The sequence below is a fragment of the Panthera pardus genome, unplaced genomic scaffold (assembly GCF_024362965.1).
Source record: "Panthera pardus isolate Hobbes unplaced genomic scaffold, ASM2436296v1 HiC_scaffold_13, whole genome shotgun sequence".
NCBI lineage: Eukaryota > Metazoa > Chordata > Mammalia > Carnivora > Felidae > Panthera > Panthera pardus.
The window spans coordinates 149,436,498-149,453,389 of NW_026526688.1; the positions used below are offsets into that span (position 1 = coordinate 149,436,498).

Below are 16,892 nucleotides of genomic sequence, written 5' to 3' on the forward strand. Positions count from 1 at the left end.
TGGGTCTCTGACAATTATTTCCTATGTTCTTTTCTATAAATTTTGTAATTTTGCACTTATACTTTTTAACATTTTATACATATCTCTATAAAATTTGAAGGCTTCACATGACATTATATCTTATGTTAAAGTCTGTGATCCATTTTGAGCTCATTTTTGTGTAAGCTGTGAGGTTTTTTTTTTTTGCTGCCCACCTTTCACTGAATTACATTGACTCCTTTATCAAAAATTAATTGGGCATTTTTGTGGGGATCTATTTTTGGGTTCTCCATTCTATTCCATTGATTTATCCTTCCACTAGGATCATACTCTCTTGAATGCTGCAGCTCTATAGCAAGCTTAGCATTGGGAAGGATGATTCTCCCACTTTATTATTCTTTATCAATATTATTTTAAATACTTTAGGTCTTAAATAAATTTTAGAATAATCTTATATATATCTACAAAAAAAACCCTAACAGATTTTGATAGAAATTTTGCTAGACCTATAGATCTATTAGGGGCAAATTGACCTCTTTTACTATGTTGAGTATCAGCATTTTCTAACTTTCAGCATAAAAATCCTGTACATTTTTGTTACATTTATAACTGAATATTTCATTTTCTTTGGAGAAACTGTAAACATGTTTTTATATTTTGATTTCTACTTATTGTCAGCATATAAAAATACAATTGTTTTTTGAGTATTGATATTGTATTTTGCAACATTACTAAATTCACTTGTTAATTCTAGGCTGTTGTGGGTTTTTTTTTTTTTGGTAGATTCCTTGGAATCTTCTATGTACACAATTATGTCATCTTCAAATAGAGAGAGTTTTCTTTTTTTCTATCCAATGTGTATGCCTTTTATTTGTTTTTCTTATCTTATTCAGTGGCTAGACCTTCCAGTACTATGTTACATAAGAATGATGATAGTGGATATTCTTGCCTTATTTTCTATCATAGAGGGAAAACATTCAATCTTTCACCTTTAAGTATGATGTTAGAAATAGGTTTTTTGTAAATGTTCATCAAAGAAGCTGAGAAAATACCTCTTAATGGACCAAGAGTTTTTATCATAAATGGGTGTGGTTTTTCGAGATAAAATTTATGTAACATAAAATTAACCATTAGCCATTTTAAAGTGTACAATTTAGTAGCATTAAGTTGATAATATTGTGCAACCATTATCTCTACCTAGTTTCAAGACATTTTCCTGACCTCAAAGGAAATCCTATACCAATTAAGCACTCATTTTACCTTCCCCCAGCCCCTGACAACTACTAGTTACCTTTCTGTATTTATGGATTTACTTATTCAGGATGTTTCATATAGATGAGTCCTTATAATATGTTACTTTTGTGTCTGGCTTATTTCACTTAGCATAATATTTTCAGAGTTCATCCATGTTTTAGGATGTATCAATACTTCATTTCTTTTTATGGCTGAATAATATTTTACTTTATAGATATATTACATTTTGTTTACCTATTCATCAGTTGATGGACATTTGTGCTGTTTCCATTGTTTGGCTATTGTGAATAGTACTGCTATAAATATTGGTGTATAGTATTTGAATATCAGTTTTCAATACTGTTGGATATATACCTAGGAGTGGAATTTCTGGGCAATATGGTAACTCTATGTTTGACTTGTTAGGGAACTGTAAACTGTTTTCCACAGTGGCTGCATCATTTTACATTCTCGCCACAATGTATAAAGGTTCTAATATTTCCCAATCTTCATCAACACTTGTTATTTTCAAATGTTTTTATTGTGACTATGATAGATGGGTGTGGTGGTGTGACAGGTGCCAAATTTTGTTGAATATATCTTCTAGATCAATTGACATAATCATATAATTTTGTTCTGTAATCTGTTGGTATGGAAGATTGCATTAATTGATTTACAAATATTGAACTATCCTTACGTACCTGGAATAAACCCACTTCATCACTCCATATTATTCTTTACATACATTGCTGGATTCAATTGGTTAAAATTTTGCTGAGAATTTTGCATCTAAATTCATGACAGATATTAGTGTGCTTTCTTTTCTTATCTAGTTCCAGTATTAGGATAATACTGGCTATATCAAATAAATTAGGAAATGTTCTCATTTCTTATAGTTTCTAGAAGGAATTGTGTAAAAGTGATGTTAATTCTTTGAATGTTTTGCCAAAATCTCCAGTGAAGCCATCTGGGCCTAAGGATTCTTTTCTAATCTTTTATTACAAATTCAGTTTCTTTACCAGTAGGACTGTTCAGGTTATCCATACCATCTTTGATGAATTTTAGTAGTTTATGGTTTTCAAGGAATTCATCCTTTTCTTTTAAATTATCAAACTTATGAATGTAAGGTTGTTCAAAGTATTCCTTAATTAACTTATAAGGGCTGCAGGCTCTTTTGTGATAGCCCCTCATTTAATTGCTGATATTGGTGATTTTTGTCTTTATTTTTATCTTTATCAATCTTCTAGAAGCTTATCAATTCGATTGATTTTTTTCTTACAACCAGTGTTTTTTGTTTCAATGATTTTTTTATATTATTCTTCTGTTTTAACTCTTGATTGAAATTCTGATCTTGATTGATTTTTTTTCTTCACTATTTCCTTCTTCTACCTTACTTTAGGCCTACTTTGCTCTTCTTTTTCTAGTTTTTTTGAGTTAGGAACTCAGAGTGTTGATTTGAGATTATTTCTCTTTTCTAACACAAGCATTTAGTACTATAACTTTCCTCTCTGTAATGCTTTATCTGCATCCCACGATACTTGGTATGTTGTATTTTCATATTCCCTCAGTTCTATGTAATGTTTTTATTTTCTTTGGGACTTCTTGGACCATATTACTTAGTAGTCTGCTGTTTAATCCCGTGTTTGGAGATTTTCTCATTGCCTTTCTGTTATTGGTTTCTAATTTGACCCCACCATGAACAGAGAACATAATCTGATCTCAATTCTTTTAATATGCAGAAGATTATGACACTGGATATTGTCCAGTTTAATTAATATTCCATGGCTGCTTGCAAGGAATGTGCCTTCTGTTATTGCTGAATGGAGTTTTTTATAAATGTCAATTAGGTCTTGTTGTTGATGTTGTTTAATTCCATATCCTTGCTGATTTTCTGGCTAGCAATCCTGTCAATTGTTGATATTAGAGGATGGTGAAGTCCCAACTATAATTGTGAATTTGTCTATTCCTTCTTTCAGCTCTTTCGGTTATTGCTTGATGTATTTTGAAGCTCTGCTATTTGTAAACACATGAAGTTGCTACATATTCTTCGTAAATTGATCCTTTTATCATTATGTAATGTCCCTCTCTGTCCCCAGTAATTTTTCTCTTCTCTGAAGTCCACTTTATCTGAAATTAATAAAGCCACTACTGGTTTTTTTGGATTCATATTTGTGTGATATATCTTTTTTCAACCTTTTATTTTCAATTTAGATATTTCAGTGTAAAAAGAAAATAGTTGAGCCATTTCTTAATTATACTCTGCCATTCTCTTTTAATTGATGTATTTAGACTATTTACACATTAAAAACTATTAAGCAACTATTATCAGTTGCTTTTTGTTTGGAAAGCTTCCTTTAGCCCTTTTCCAAGAGTAGGTCTGTTAGAAACAAATTCTTTTAATTTCTCTTCATCCTAGAATACCTTCATCTCCTCTTTATTTCTAAATACAGTTTCAGCAGATATAGGATTCGTGGTTAATAGTTTTTTCTTTCAGAGCTTGAAAAATGCTATGCCACTTTCTTTTGTCTTCCACGGTTTCAAATGAGAAAACTGCTGTTATTTGAATTGGTGTTACTTTATAGGTAATATATCATTTTTCTGCTTTTAAGAATTTTTCATTGTCTTTAGTTTTTAGTAACTTAATTATAATGGATCTTCGTGTGGACTTGAGTCTTTCCTATTTGAGATTTTCTCACCTTCTTGAATCTGCAGATCTCTGTCTTTAGCCAAATTTGAGAAGTCTTCAACCATTGTTTCCTTCGATCTTTTTTCAGTCTCACACTCTTTTTCTTCTCCTTCTGGAACTCTGATAATATGAATGTTAAATCTTTTGTTATCATCCCACAAATCTCAGATGTTTTCTTAATTTTTTTTTCAGTCTCTTTTCTCTCTGTTCTTCTGAGTAAACACTATTTAACTTAATTCAAGTTTACTGACTCTATCCCCCATGTCCACTCTCCATTATTAAGACCACCCAGCAGGGTTGATAACAATAATAATTAATAATAAATATAATAATATGAATATTATTGTAAATAATATTTACATATTATATAATATTATATATAAATATAATAGTATAAATACAATAATAATTATTACTTATACTTTTCAGTCCTATAATTTTGCAATTGGTTTTTGTAACTTCTATTTCTTCGCTCAGATTTTCCATTTCTTCACTTGTTTCAAAAGAATTTGTAATTGACTGCTGAATTATTTTTCTGGCATCTGCTTTAAAATCCGTATCAGATACTTCCAACTTCTTATTCATCTCAGTATTGGTATTTGTTGATATTCTTTTCTCATGCAGAGTGTGGTTTTCCTGGGTTTCAGTATGGCAAGTAACTTGTTTGTATTCTGAACATTTCAGTTTATGTTAGGAGACTCTTGATCCTATTTAATTCTTTTATTTTGGCAGATAGCCAACTTGTTTAGGTTTGGAGTATAGATTCTCACCAACTTTTGTGGTTTCAATAACAACTTAGTTTGCAGAGTCCTTGCAGTATTTATTCTAGTCTTCTGGAACATCCTCTCAATTCCTGCTGCCAGCAACATATATGGGAATAAAACAGGCTTCTCTCAGCTGCCTTGTATCCCTTGGCCATCCTCTGTGTAGGGGTGTGGTGGGCTTGAACCTACTTATGTCACAGGGGAGATAAAGGCTGATGCTGTCCCTGTGGGTGTCAGTCTGCAAGCTGGTGCCCTGATTGGGAAGTGGGGTTTGGGATGGTCAAGGGCTTATTACTGTCACTGCTGCTAGTAAAATAGATAGCCAGCCCTGTGTTGTGAAACAGGAGATTTGGGCTCCTCACTAGGCCTCTGTTGTGCTTCTTCTTTCCCAGTATTTGGACGGAGAGAGCAGACTTTTCTTAGGATTTTTTTGTCTATGCCTATGGATGGTTTCAGATTGCAGGCCTTTCTTGGTCCCCAGTCCAAATGTAGGTGAGATGAAAACAAAACTAGGAAGCTCATCACACTGTCCTTCAAATACTGTAGTCTCTAGCCATTTTGCCTTCCTCCTTCCAGCTTTAAGAGTTATTTTACCGTTATCTGCTAGATGATTTTCAGGATATTTAGTTGTATTTAGTTATAGGAGAAGGGCTGAGAAAAGGGAGTCTACAGTCTTGTTCCAAAACTGGAGCTATTCAACTTTTGTCCTGCAGTGGAGCACATCTGCTGGGTGATGTTCACCTAGGAGATTTCATGTCTTCTCTGAAGTCCCTCAGTAGTTGCCGCAGATAGAAATAAGCCCAGACTAGTTACTCATGAATTGACCATAATTCCACTCCTCTCATTGTTCCATTCCTACAGAAGGTGACACTAGACTATAATTGACCTTACAGTGAAATGGTTGTAGAACAAGCTTTATACCTGAAGAAGTATTTAAATTATGTCCTTAATACTTTTGCCTCATACTGCTATTGGGAGGATATAAGCAATGTTTGTCATACTCCCTAGTAGATAGGACTCAGTAAATTACTAGTTATCAAAACTCCTCATTATTCATTTAGCAAGTATTTATTAAGAACCTATTTGTGCCAGGAAATTACCTCTCCTCATAGAACATTGTAATTGGAATAAGAAAGACAATGGCCCACTAAAAAATAAGTAAACAAAAGTTATATCAAATAATTTGAATTTTCATATTCAATAAAGAGAATAGAGAATGGGAGGTTGCTTTGATTTGTCATGGAAAGCCTGTCTGAGGAGAAGACTTTAAGTTAATTTCTGAATGGCAATAGGGAACCAACCATAAAAATGGCCAAGGGAAGAGCATTTCTGGCAGGGACAACTAGAATAAAGACTGTATGAACACCTTGGCACAGCCAAGAAACAGAACGGCCAGGGTGACCACTGAGTCATGGCTAAAAGCAAGAACAGTTCAACATGACAACAAAGACGTAAATAGGGACCATGTCATGCAGATCCAGGTAGGAAGTTTCAGTTATAAAGATCAGGGAAGCCACTAGAGAATTATTAGCAAAACAAATTCAAAGGGATTCATTCTAATAAACAGTAATAAACATAAGCTTAGTTCCCTGCTGATGAACTCAATCTGAGTTTAGAGTCTGAAAGGTGCATTTATTTTTCAGGCCTACCAGAACTCCACACTAGTTTTCAACTGAACAAAACTGTGGATCTGGATTATTCATTATATTATCTGGCATGAGGAGCAATTCATATAATTTCGGGGAGCAGTCACTGATCATGATTTCTTTTATTTTACTTTATGATAAAATGACTAACATATTTTGAAGATTCATTAGTACACTGGTGGACCTTTATTCTACTGGGAGACTCTGTGGAGATGTCAGGCATCTAAGATGCTTTGAGTGCCTTTACCATATCACTAATGTGTGAATGAGGACAGAAGGAAATGGTGCCCACCATATAACAGTACACATGTAAAAGTAGTCCTAGACCCTCTTCTGTTTGACTTGCATTTTAATAAATTACTATGGCTAAATTAATTAGATGTAGTCTTCCTTCAAGAAAAATAATATCCTTCTCTATGCAGATGATTTTAAAATCATAACCCAGGATTTTCCTAGAGTCCATAAAGAGTTAGAAGAAGGGTTTAATTTATACCCAGGTCTCTTCTTCTGGTGGGATTTCATTTTATTGCCTTAAAATTAAAGAATGTCCTGACTAACTCAGCTCATCCCAACCAGAAATATTCATGTCATGTAGGCATAGTATTTCCAAATTATAATTGTTCTACTGCTGAGAAATCATCTTGCTTTTTCCAGATATGAATGAAGCACAAGCAGAGCACATTCTGAACAGCTGTAAGTTCGAGAATATCCCTGTGATGTTTGTAAATCAAATGCTAAAATTCAAAATACCGCTAGAGTTTCTCTATCCCCAGGTTTACTATTTCCCAAAAGTATGAAATATCTCTAAATGGATACATGATTTAACACTCTGTAAGAGGAAAAATTATTATTAATAATAATTGGCCATGCCTATATGGGCTCTTTGGAAATAACTTACTATTCCTCACAGAATGTTTCCCTGATAACTTATTTTAACAATTCCCTATCATTTTATTGTATTTATTCTTATTTGGCTCACTTTGTTAAAGTAGAAAATTTTGCTTAGAATTAAATAACACCCATTAATTTTAATATGTGAATTTTGATACAGTTGGGTAATGGCTATAATATTAGACAGGTATTTTAAATGTACCAGTGGTATTTTTCTGCAATAAGTAGTATACATTGTGCACTCAAAATTGTCAACAATCATGAAGTAAACTGTTGCACACAAGAAAATGACCTAGTAAGATATGAAAAAACAAACTTTAAACTGAAATTGCTTTAAATGCACTAGGGAGGATATTAAATAGTTTATTTTTTAAGTTAATCCTTTTTCAATTTGAATGATAATTATTCTATTACATAATTTTGATTAATTTTTTGAAGGCAAGACAAACTTATAACTGTTTCCATCTTTATGTGCTAAACATGCCTTGACATGTTTAAAACACTGTTTATAAATAACCATCTTATAGCTACACTTGTTGCAAGCGCAACATAATGATAGAGAAGTTGAATCTCTATAATGTACAGCTAATGTACAGCTAATGCTAATGTAACATTGTGTGTCAACTAAAATGAAACAATAAAATAAAATAAAAAACAAAACAAAACTATCTTATTTCCTTCTGACAGGCTGTGGTAGAGGGAGAGAGTTTCCATCCATGGAACGAATTGCTGAAGGTTATCCTGCAAAAAGAGCTGATTGGCCATGGCAAGCCAGCCTGCAAATGGACGGCATCCATTTCTGTGGTGCGTCTTTGATCAGTGAGGAGTGGCTCCTGACTGCTGCTCATTGCTTTGACATGTAAGTCCTCAGTCTATACCAGCAGGATGACCAATTTCACCTTCTTTTCTTACTTTCATTTCTCATCATTCTCAAAAATTTTTCGTTCTTTTATGAGCATCTTAGGCCTCCCACTGGAACTCAACATTGTGAAGCAGGCTTAGGAAGAAATGACAGTTACTAAAGAATAGTAGAAAAATTAGAGAATCTTCAGCTGCAACTGGAAATATATTCCCCAGCAATCCTAATTTAACTAAGAACAAGACAACACTTCAAAAGTTAAGCACACTCACCAGTTTTCCTAAGATATATTGTGGATTTTTTAACTCTGCTAATAGTACCCTGATGCACAAATTTACATCAGATTATCCCACATGAATGTCTTTAGTCCTGCACTTTAATTATATCTTTTTTGAAGATGTAACATATGGGATACATGGAGATAATAATGAGATACAGTAAATCTAGTGAAATTCATATCAAGTGGGAAAATATTCTGAGTAAAATGTTAACTAAAAATAAAGGATGACAAAACAATCAATATATAAAGTGTGGCTCCAAGTTGACACCTCTCCCTCTCCTTCTCCCTCCCTTCTCCCTTTCTTTCTCTCTCAATACCTATACATACATTTATATTACTGCATTCATATGGGGGTATATATATGCATGGATGTGTACATATATGGGCACATAAGTCTAATTTTTTATTTATTTATAGGCTTTTCAACTACTCTGTATTTCTTTTATAATCAAAACTAGCAATAATATTTTGTTTCCTTTAGAAAATACAAACTCCGCCTCAAGGGGAGTAAGCTACCTTAGAATGGGGAGGCGGGGCGGATTTGTATCACCTAAATGAAGCAGAGCAATCCTGGGGGAGATACCTCAAGTAGAGTGGGAAGACCCCGATCAACTATTACCTTAAACAATTTTCTTTTAACTTTTTTCTTTTTTTTTTAATTTATTTTTTAAATTTGCATCCAAGTTAGTTAGTATATAGTGCAACAATGATTTCGGCAGTAGATTCCTTCACCTTAAACAATTTTCCCTTCTACCACCTCTATGTCCTATGCTTATTTGGAGTCCTGGGCAACTTTAGATCAGAAATGAACCAACTGTAATACTTTTAATCTGTGATCAGTTACAAAAACCCCAAACTCTGGATGGCTAGTTTTGGAACAACTCTCAGCCCTCCTCTGATGAGAAGAAAGATACAATCAATTATCATTCACAACAACTATGCTACCCATAAGCATGATGACGACATTGCTGTGGTGAAGCTTTCCACCCCCGTCCTCTTTTCCAATGATGTGGGCAGAGTCTGTCTCCCAGATGATACTTTTGAAGTCTTGCCTCAGAGTCCAGTGTTTGTCACTGGATGGGGAGCATTAAAAGCTAATGGTGAGTATCTCAGTAAAAAGAACTAAGCAAAAAATGCAAAGCTGTCTTCCATTTGAATGGAGATATAAGATACAAAATCAAAATATTGAATGTAAGAGATGAAATCAAGATGTCCCATGAAAAATATCACAAAACAACAAACAAAAAAACCAGATATGGTGACTTATGGAAACTTTGGCTATTACTATCAGACAGTATCTATGTTTAATGCTTTCTTTATGGGCTATTTTGGTTATAATTTTACAGCTAGTTATAACTTTCTTTTCAAAAATTATTAAGGCATATTTTTCATATCATTTACTTCTTTGTTGCTGTCTCTTTTTTGTATTAAAAAAATTTTAATGTTTATTTATTTTGAAAGAGAGAGACAGAGACAGAGAGATAGAGCATGAGCAGGGAAGGGCCAGAGAGAGAGGGAGATGGAGAATCCAAAGCAGACGCCAGGCTTGGAGCTGACAGCGCAGAGCCCAACACAGGGCTTGAACCCACAAACTCTAAGATCATGGCCTGAACCAAAGTTAGACGCTTAACCACCTGAGCCACCCAGGAGCCCCATGTTGCTGTCTTTTATATGTAGAGATTCTGCCATGGCTGCATGAATCTTAAAGTATGTGATTTGTGAGCAGTAATAATGATAAATTTCTGTAATGTGTCATACAACTAAACAAAAACAGACTTAAGCAATTTTTTTAAGTAAACAATTTAAATGTCACGCCTGATGCTAACTATTAAATGGGACCCCTCTGATCCATGTATCTATGGAGCAGGTTTTAAGCCTCAGGATTTATACAGTTCAAAAGTACAACATTTTACTACATTTAATAATACACAATACACTGCAAAGATAGATCTTCAGATCTTGATAGGAGTCTCTGTTTCTACTTTTCTTAGGTGAGCAATTTACATATAGTTTAAGCAGCCATTGAATTTCTGATTCTTGTTCCAGTCTCTTGTTAAAAAGTTATAGTCTTATTTATGTACTTGCTCCAAAGATAGCTTTTATGTACTAAGTCTCTGTCACTTCATTTTTATAGAAATCTGCTTCCCTTCAATATGAACTCCAAAATTCTGATGTTGGGTCCAGGTTGTTATACTGTCATTATAATCTGAGAGTTCTTTTCCTCATCTTGGGGGATCTGCCTTGTTCTATAGGCAATGGTGATGAGAACAAAGGGGAATCAAATCCTTTGGGATTAGAAGGCCACTATACTGACTAGAGTAGAAATGGAAAGCATCTACCACTAGGGCAATACTACTACACTTCCTCTAGACCCTAATTAAACTTAACACCACCCCCTCCCAGAGTAGTAGTTTGGGAGTGATTTGGGACTTCATCATGAATCGTTCAATGCCCAATAGTGTGTAGATTACTAAACTTTGATCTATCTACTCTAACAAGTTGTATACTTTCCAGAAATAATGTTATAAATTTGTAAGACGTCAGTCTAAAGTTAAGCATTAAATATTTGATTATGGTTTTCTCTGTGTTTTGAAACTGAGACAAGGACTAAGGTTTTCTTCTCTTACTTCCCCAAATTTTTCCAATTATATCTAATTAGAAATCTTGTTACCAGACAGCTTGTAAAATAGAAACTTTCTATTCTGGATGGTTTCTTCCTTGAATAGTTGATAATGTAAAATAGCTTGTTATATTATTAAGCACTTGAATTGACTTTTTAAAAGTTGAGATTAAGGAATTATAAGCACTTGAAGTTTAAAACTAGGCATCCTAGGCCAATTAACATAACACATAAAAGTAGGCACACAGAAATTATAAATAGTTTAAATACAGTTGATTAAAACCTAGGAATACCTATGAATTTTAAATGTCAATTAGAGAGGACAAAAGAGATAGTATTGAATATTGCTGAAGCATTTACACAAATAGTTTAGCCTGTTCTAAAAATCTGTATAAAGAATAGATAGTGAGCAGATTCTTTCACTAGGACCATTTCAGAGAGAATCAGAAATGAAGAGAAAATGGTCATATAATGACCCTCCAGTGCTTAAAAATGGTGAAGAAATGCACCAGATCCTAGATAATCTTTAATGACTATAAAAGATTTAGGCTTAGTTTTTCAGCAAGATAGTTAACGCTAGGTAAGTGAATTTACTAGGCTTAATACAGAGAATTAGATTTATTTACAGTTAGTGACAAATTCCCTAGAAACCTATATCTTCTCTTATAAAAGCTCTAGCACTCACTAGCCATCTTTGACATTGAAGTGCAGCTTAGTACCATGAGGGTTTTAAATACATAATTTCATACTCTAAAATCCACTCCAATAGCTTCCATTGGCTGAAATCTAAATGTGGGACAAAGCACTATCATAATTGGTTACATTAATTATTTTTTTAAGTTTACTTATTTATTTTAAGAGAGAGAGAGAGAGAGAGAGAGAGAGAGAGAGAGAGAGAGATGGAGCACAAGTGGGAGAGGGACAGATAGAGAAGAAGAGAGAGAATCCCAAGCAGGCTCCTCACTGACAGTGTTAGCCAGATGCAGGGTTCAAACTCATGAACCATGAGATCATGCCCTGAGCTGAGATCAAGAGTCAAACACTTAACCAGCTGAGCAACCCAGGCACCCTAACATTAATTATTTTTTAACCCTTACAACAGACATGTGAGATAGGTATCATTTACTCCTTTTAGTGAGTAAACTGATGCTTAGTGAGATTAAATAACTTGCCCAAGGCTAAATAGCACATAAATTGTGCAGTATTCAAACTCACACGTGCTACTGCTAAGCCTAGAGTCTTTAGCACAGAATTACCCTGATTCGTTGGTCAAATTGACAGCACTGCCCTCCTTCCTCCTTTTAATTGTCTTTGAACCTTTTGTAAACAGTGCATCCATCTTTATATGAAGGACTAATACAGTCTTTAAAATAAAAGCTGCTTAGGGGTAATGAGAAGAATACAATGACTAAAACGGTACAATACACAATTAAAAGCACTTTTCATATAACAACAAATCAATGAATGTGTGGATCATTAGTAAAACAAGATTTAAATCTTATCTTGGTATTGGTTACTTACCCTGGAATTAGTTGTGGACAGCCATTTGAGCTATTATCAAAGTAGATATGGTCTTTCTGATGAAGCAGTAGGGTTCCATTTATTCAGTATTAAAATTACTTTCTGATCGTACAACCTCACTCTATACTGCTCTTCCTGAAGGATTTTCAATTCCCATTGTAGCTGTGTTTTTTAAAGTGATGTGGCATATTTCCAGGTAAAGTAAGGTAAACTATCACAGATTTTCCCAGGTGGTGAAAAATGCCCTGGGTTTAAATGTGATGTTATCCTCCATTTAGCTATGTGATCAGAGCAAGACTCATAACCAGTTAAGCTTTGGTTTTCTCATCTGAAAAAGAGAATATTCATACCTACTTTTGTTGGTTGTTGCAAGGATTAAATAAGACAGTGGAAGTAAATGTACCAAGAATGGTACCTAGCACCTAGAAGGCATGCAAGAAATATAACTTGAACCTGAGCACTGTCATCGAGCTCAGAGTCCTACAACTTTAAGACATATATCTTATCACCAGTACATCCTTTATAAAACACAACAATTAACTATCATAAGCAACAATGTGAAAATTCTTCATCTATTAATTATTTTCTTCTTTAGGTCCTTTTCCCAATACTCTGCGACAAGTTGAAGTAGAGATCATAAGTAATGATGTATGTAATCAAGTTCATGTATATGGTGGTGCTGTATCATCAGGAATGATATGTGCTGGATTCTTGACAGGAAAGCGAGATGCCTGTGAGGTAAGAATAGACTCAAATCCACAAAAATGAGTGTGTTGAATGGAGGTGGCCTCACTGACTATAGACCGATGTCACTTCATACAACTATAAAATTAAGTTGACGAGGAGGGAAGAGAGTGTAAAAAGAGGGAATGGGAGAACCTTAAGAAATACCCCTCATTTAACACCCTCGTATTGTCCAGAACCATATGTAAAAAAGGACCATCAGTTGCAAATTAGTACTTTGATTAGAGAAAAAGACTGGAAGCAGATAGTAGAAACCAAGCCAAGAAGCCACACAATCATTGCTTCAAGTCTCAATGATAACCAATTAGGTGTCTGACCCCTACTACTTGTAAGGCACTAGGGAATGGAGTCTGAAGATCCCTCCATGGCCAGAGCCATCATCCCACCCGCACTTAACCCTTTTAACCATTAGTAGTCTACATTCATATAGAATCACACCATTTAGGAAGAGAATACATTTATCAACACTTATTCATATTAAAGTGTTGCCTCACAAATTATATCTAAAAACTAAATAAATAGCATTTCACTAAACCATACAAAATCTTAGGATTAAACATTTAAGGAGAATATCAGTTTTAAAGTCAGGCTACTTAAAAGACTAAAAATAAGTAACTAAAATAATGAAGTTTTAACTTGGGTCCAATAGTTTAGCAATTCTTAAAAGATGAGGAAATGTTTTGAGAATTTGACACATATGAGTGCTTTACTTAAATGCAAAGGGCCCACTATTGATCTGCCACTACCTGGCTGTAATGTGATATAATAAATATTCATTCACTTATTCATTCCATTTTTCTTTTGTATATTGCAAGGTAACTTGGCAATTACTGAAGGAAATATAAACATTTAAAAAAAAAAGCCTACACTGAATCCACAATGAATTTACAATCTAATAATATAGCAAACAAGTAACGAAAAGAACAAAAACATAGGATTTGGCTACATATTCTGAATATAAGATCTCCTTCCACTCACTTTCCTTCCTGAGGAGAAGCAAAAACAAGGCGGTCCACAACACAACCGGATAACATGACTTTTGAGCAGAAACATAAATCTACGTAAAAGATGTTCTCTTTCCATTAGTCCATGTTCCCATGCTTCCTTCGCCAGCAGCAAAGTAAAATACTAAGGACCTAAATTAGGATGTGGTCTTACAGGAAAAGAGCTAAGAAGCATTGCTTTTAGTAACCAGAGTTTTCACACTCTGTCCACTGAGCCCTAAAGGCTACATGGAAAGAGAAGGGAAGGGAGCTAAGAGCCAAAACTCTAGGATCCCAGGCCTGCTTCAAACAGGATAATTTGTCTTATAAAATAAGTCTATAATGGGCTTCCATATAGGTTTATTGCTAAAAGATAAATTTAAAAATCATCTGTCTAAATAAACCTTGGGTTAAAGATATCAGGGAAGTCCTCAGGATTCACACGCTTCAAACCAGTTCACTAGGGCTAGGGATTAAACCTTAGTTTGGGAACAAAAGTCTGTCAGTGATAAACCCTGCATCAGGCTCTGTGCTGACAGCTTAGAGCCTGGAGACTGCTTCAAGTTCTGTGTCTTCTTCTTTCTCTGTCTTTCCACTGCTCGCTCGCTCTCTCTCTCTCTCAAAAAGAAATATTTTAAAAAGTTAAAAAAAAACACAAATTCATAGCAAGTGACTATATCTAGCTAACAGAAGAGGCTTCATGGAGGTGACATATAGTTGAGCCTTGAGTTCATCACTTATGTAACTATTGTATGCCTGGACTCAGGTTCAGTTTGTGCTCCCTGTTTAGATAGAGCAAAACTAAAAACTATACAAGGGTAAAACTGAAATATTAGGTTTATTCACACTACTCCAGATGAAGATATTAACACAGATAAGTAGAAGTAGTAAGATAAAAACAGGTAATAAGCAATAAATTCAATTGTTATATTAATAACAATGGTAAGTAAAAACAGAATTCATTTTATATGCTTTTGTTTATTTTATTTTTTAAATTTTTTAATGTTTTTATTTTATATGTGAGAGAGAAGGAGAGCATGAGCAGAGGAGGGGCAGAGAGAGAGGGAGACACGGAATCCAAAAGAAGCTCCAGGCTCTGAGCTGTCAGCACAGAGCCCGACACGGGGCTCAAACCCACAAACCATGAGATCATGACCTGAGCTGAAGCCAGACACTTAACCTACTGAGCCACCCAGGCACCCCTACATACTTTTATTTAAAATATTAATTTAATAGTCATTCACAGGCTCATAAACTTTCATTTTTTACTCCCCTTTATTTATTGCATTGACAATGTACATTTCTTCTTCTACAGGGTGATTCTGGAGGACCTCTGGTTATAGCACGTGATAGAAACTGGTATCTTATTGGGATAGTAAGCTGGGGAATAGACTGTGGAAAAGAAAACAAGCCTGGACTTTACACCAAAGTGACTTGCTATCGGGACTGGATTAAATCTAAAACCAACATCTAATGCAACAATCACCTGTACATCCAAAATGTTAATGTGGTCGCTAGCAAATTGTTTTGCTAGAATGTGTTGCTATGTATATTGTCATCGAGTTCAAGGTGCAAATAAGCATGAACGGACAACATTCCCCTTAAACATGAGGAAAGCAGACTTTCTTTTACATCATCTGAAATGTTTTGCTAACCTGAACATACAAGATATCATCAACTCCACAATGATCTGCCATTGCTGCTAAGTGTCTCCCATGATCTCCTTGCTCATTTTTCTGTTCCTACTCATTTAAAATGAGAACAATCCAGTTTAATCAGACAAGTACCAATTGGCTAAGCATTCTCTATTTTTTCTTCCCCGACAGGGCACACTGCCCTTCCCTGACTCCACAGTTTTCATGTTCCTCACCAAATAATCTTCATTAAGAATCTGTAGGTTCACTGTACTAGACAAATCAAGGTAATTAGTTCTGGCCAATGTGAACACAAATGATGGAGGGGCACTAGGCATGAAACTGGGACTTAAGAGATGGCCCTCCTATCAGCCCTTTCCCATTTGTCCTCACATGCACATTCACCTCTCTCTGAGACTTGAAAAACATTGACATGACAGTGTAGATTTTAAAGTGTAAACAACTACCTAATATTTGCTTTGGAACAATAAATAAATCTGTGTACCAGACAGGAAAACTGAAAACACTGCCTAGCACAGATTCTGTGCTACCCTACCTAAAAATTCCTTTTTTTTTTTTTTTTGTATTTAGAAAATAAAGAGAAAGTTTCTTGGTCTTTTTGTTAGATGGAAATGAGAAGATAAAAGGACTCTGTGAGAAGGAGCTCCTTTCCATCTCTAAAAATGAGAGATGTTCCAAACCTGGTATAAATTAACTTTTCACTTATGTTTTATTATATCTTACTGCATTTTCTTTTCTAAATAGCTTTATTTTCAATCAACTTCAGAACAAGTAAAGGATCCACAGAATAAGAAGCCAATATAAATTAGATATTCATAACCAATTTGATATAAGATTTTGGAAAAGATCTGATTGTCTAATATTTAAATTTACTGTTAAAAATGGCTGGCATTCTTTATAGTATTTTTGGAGAATACTCAAATAATCCAGAAAGCATCTTTGGAGAGATTTAACTTATATGAGAAAATAGTCATTTTCATATGTATTTAAATGTATATTTCCTGACACTATATATGACTATGGACTAGTAT

General features: G+C 34.3%; 1 protein-coding gene across 1 annotated transcript in view; it reads left to right on the forward strand.

The window, feature by feature from the left end:
• LOC109275066 (transmembrane protease serine 11G-like) overlaps window positions 1-16,638 on the forward strand; it is a 30,134-nt gene extending 13,496 nt beyond the window's left edge. Inside the window, exons 6-10 of the mRNA XM_019463141.2 lie at window positions 6,963-7,001; window positions 7,887-8,058; window positions 9,179-9,438; window positions 13,075-13,217; window positions 15,522-16,638. Coding sequence (XP_019318686.1) covers window positions 6,963-7,001; window positions 7,887-8,058; window positions 9,179-9,438; window positions 13,075-13,217; window positions 15,522-15,680 — 773 coding nt within the window. The 3' untranslated portion in view covers window positions 15,681-16,638. The remainder of the gene's footprint in view (window positions 1-6,962; window positions 7,002-7,886; window positions 8,059-9,178; window positions 9,439-13,074; window positions 13,218-15,521) is intronic.
• The last annotated feature ends 254 nt before the right edge of the window (window positions 16,639-16,892 follow it).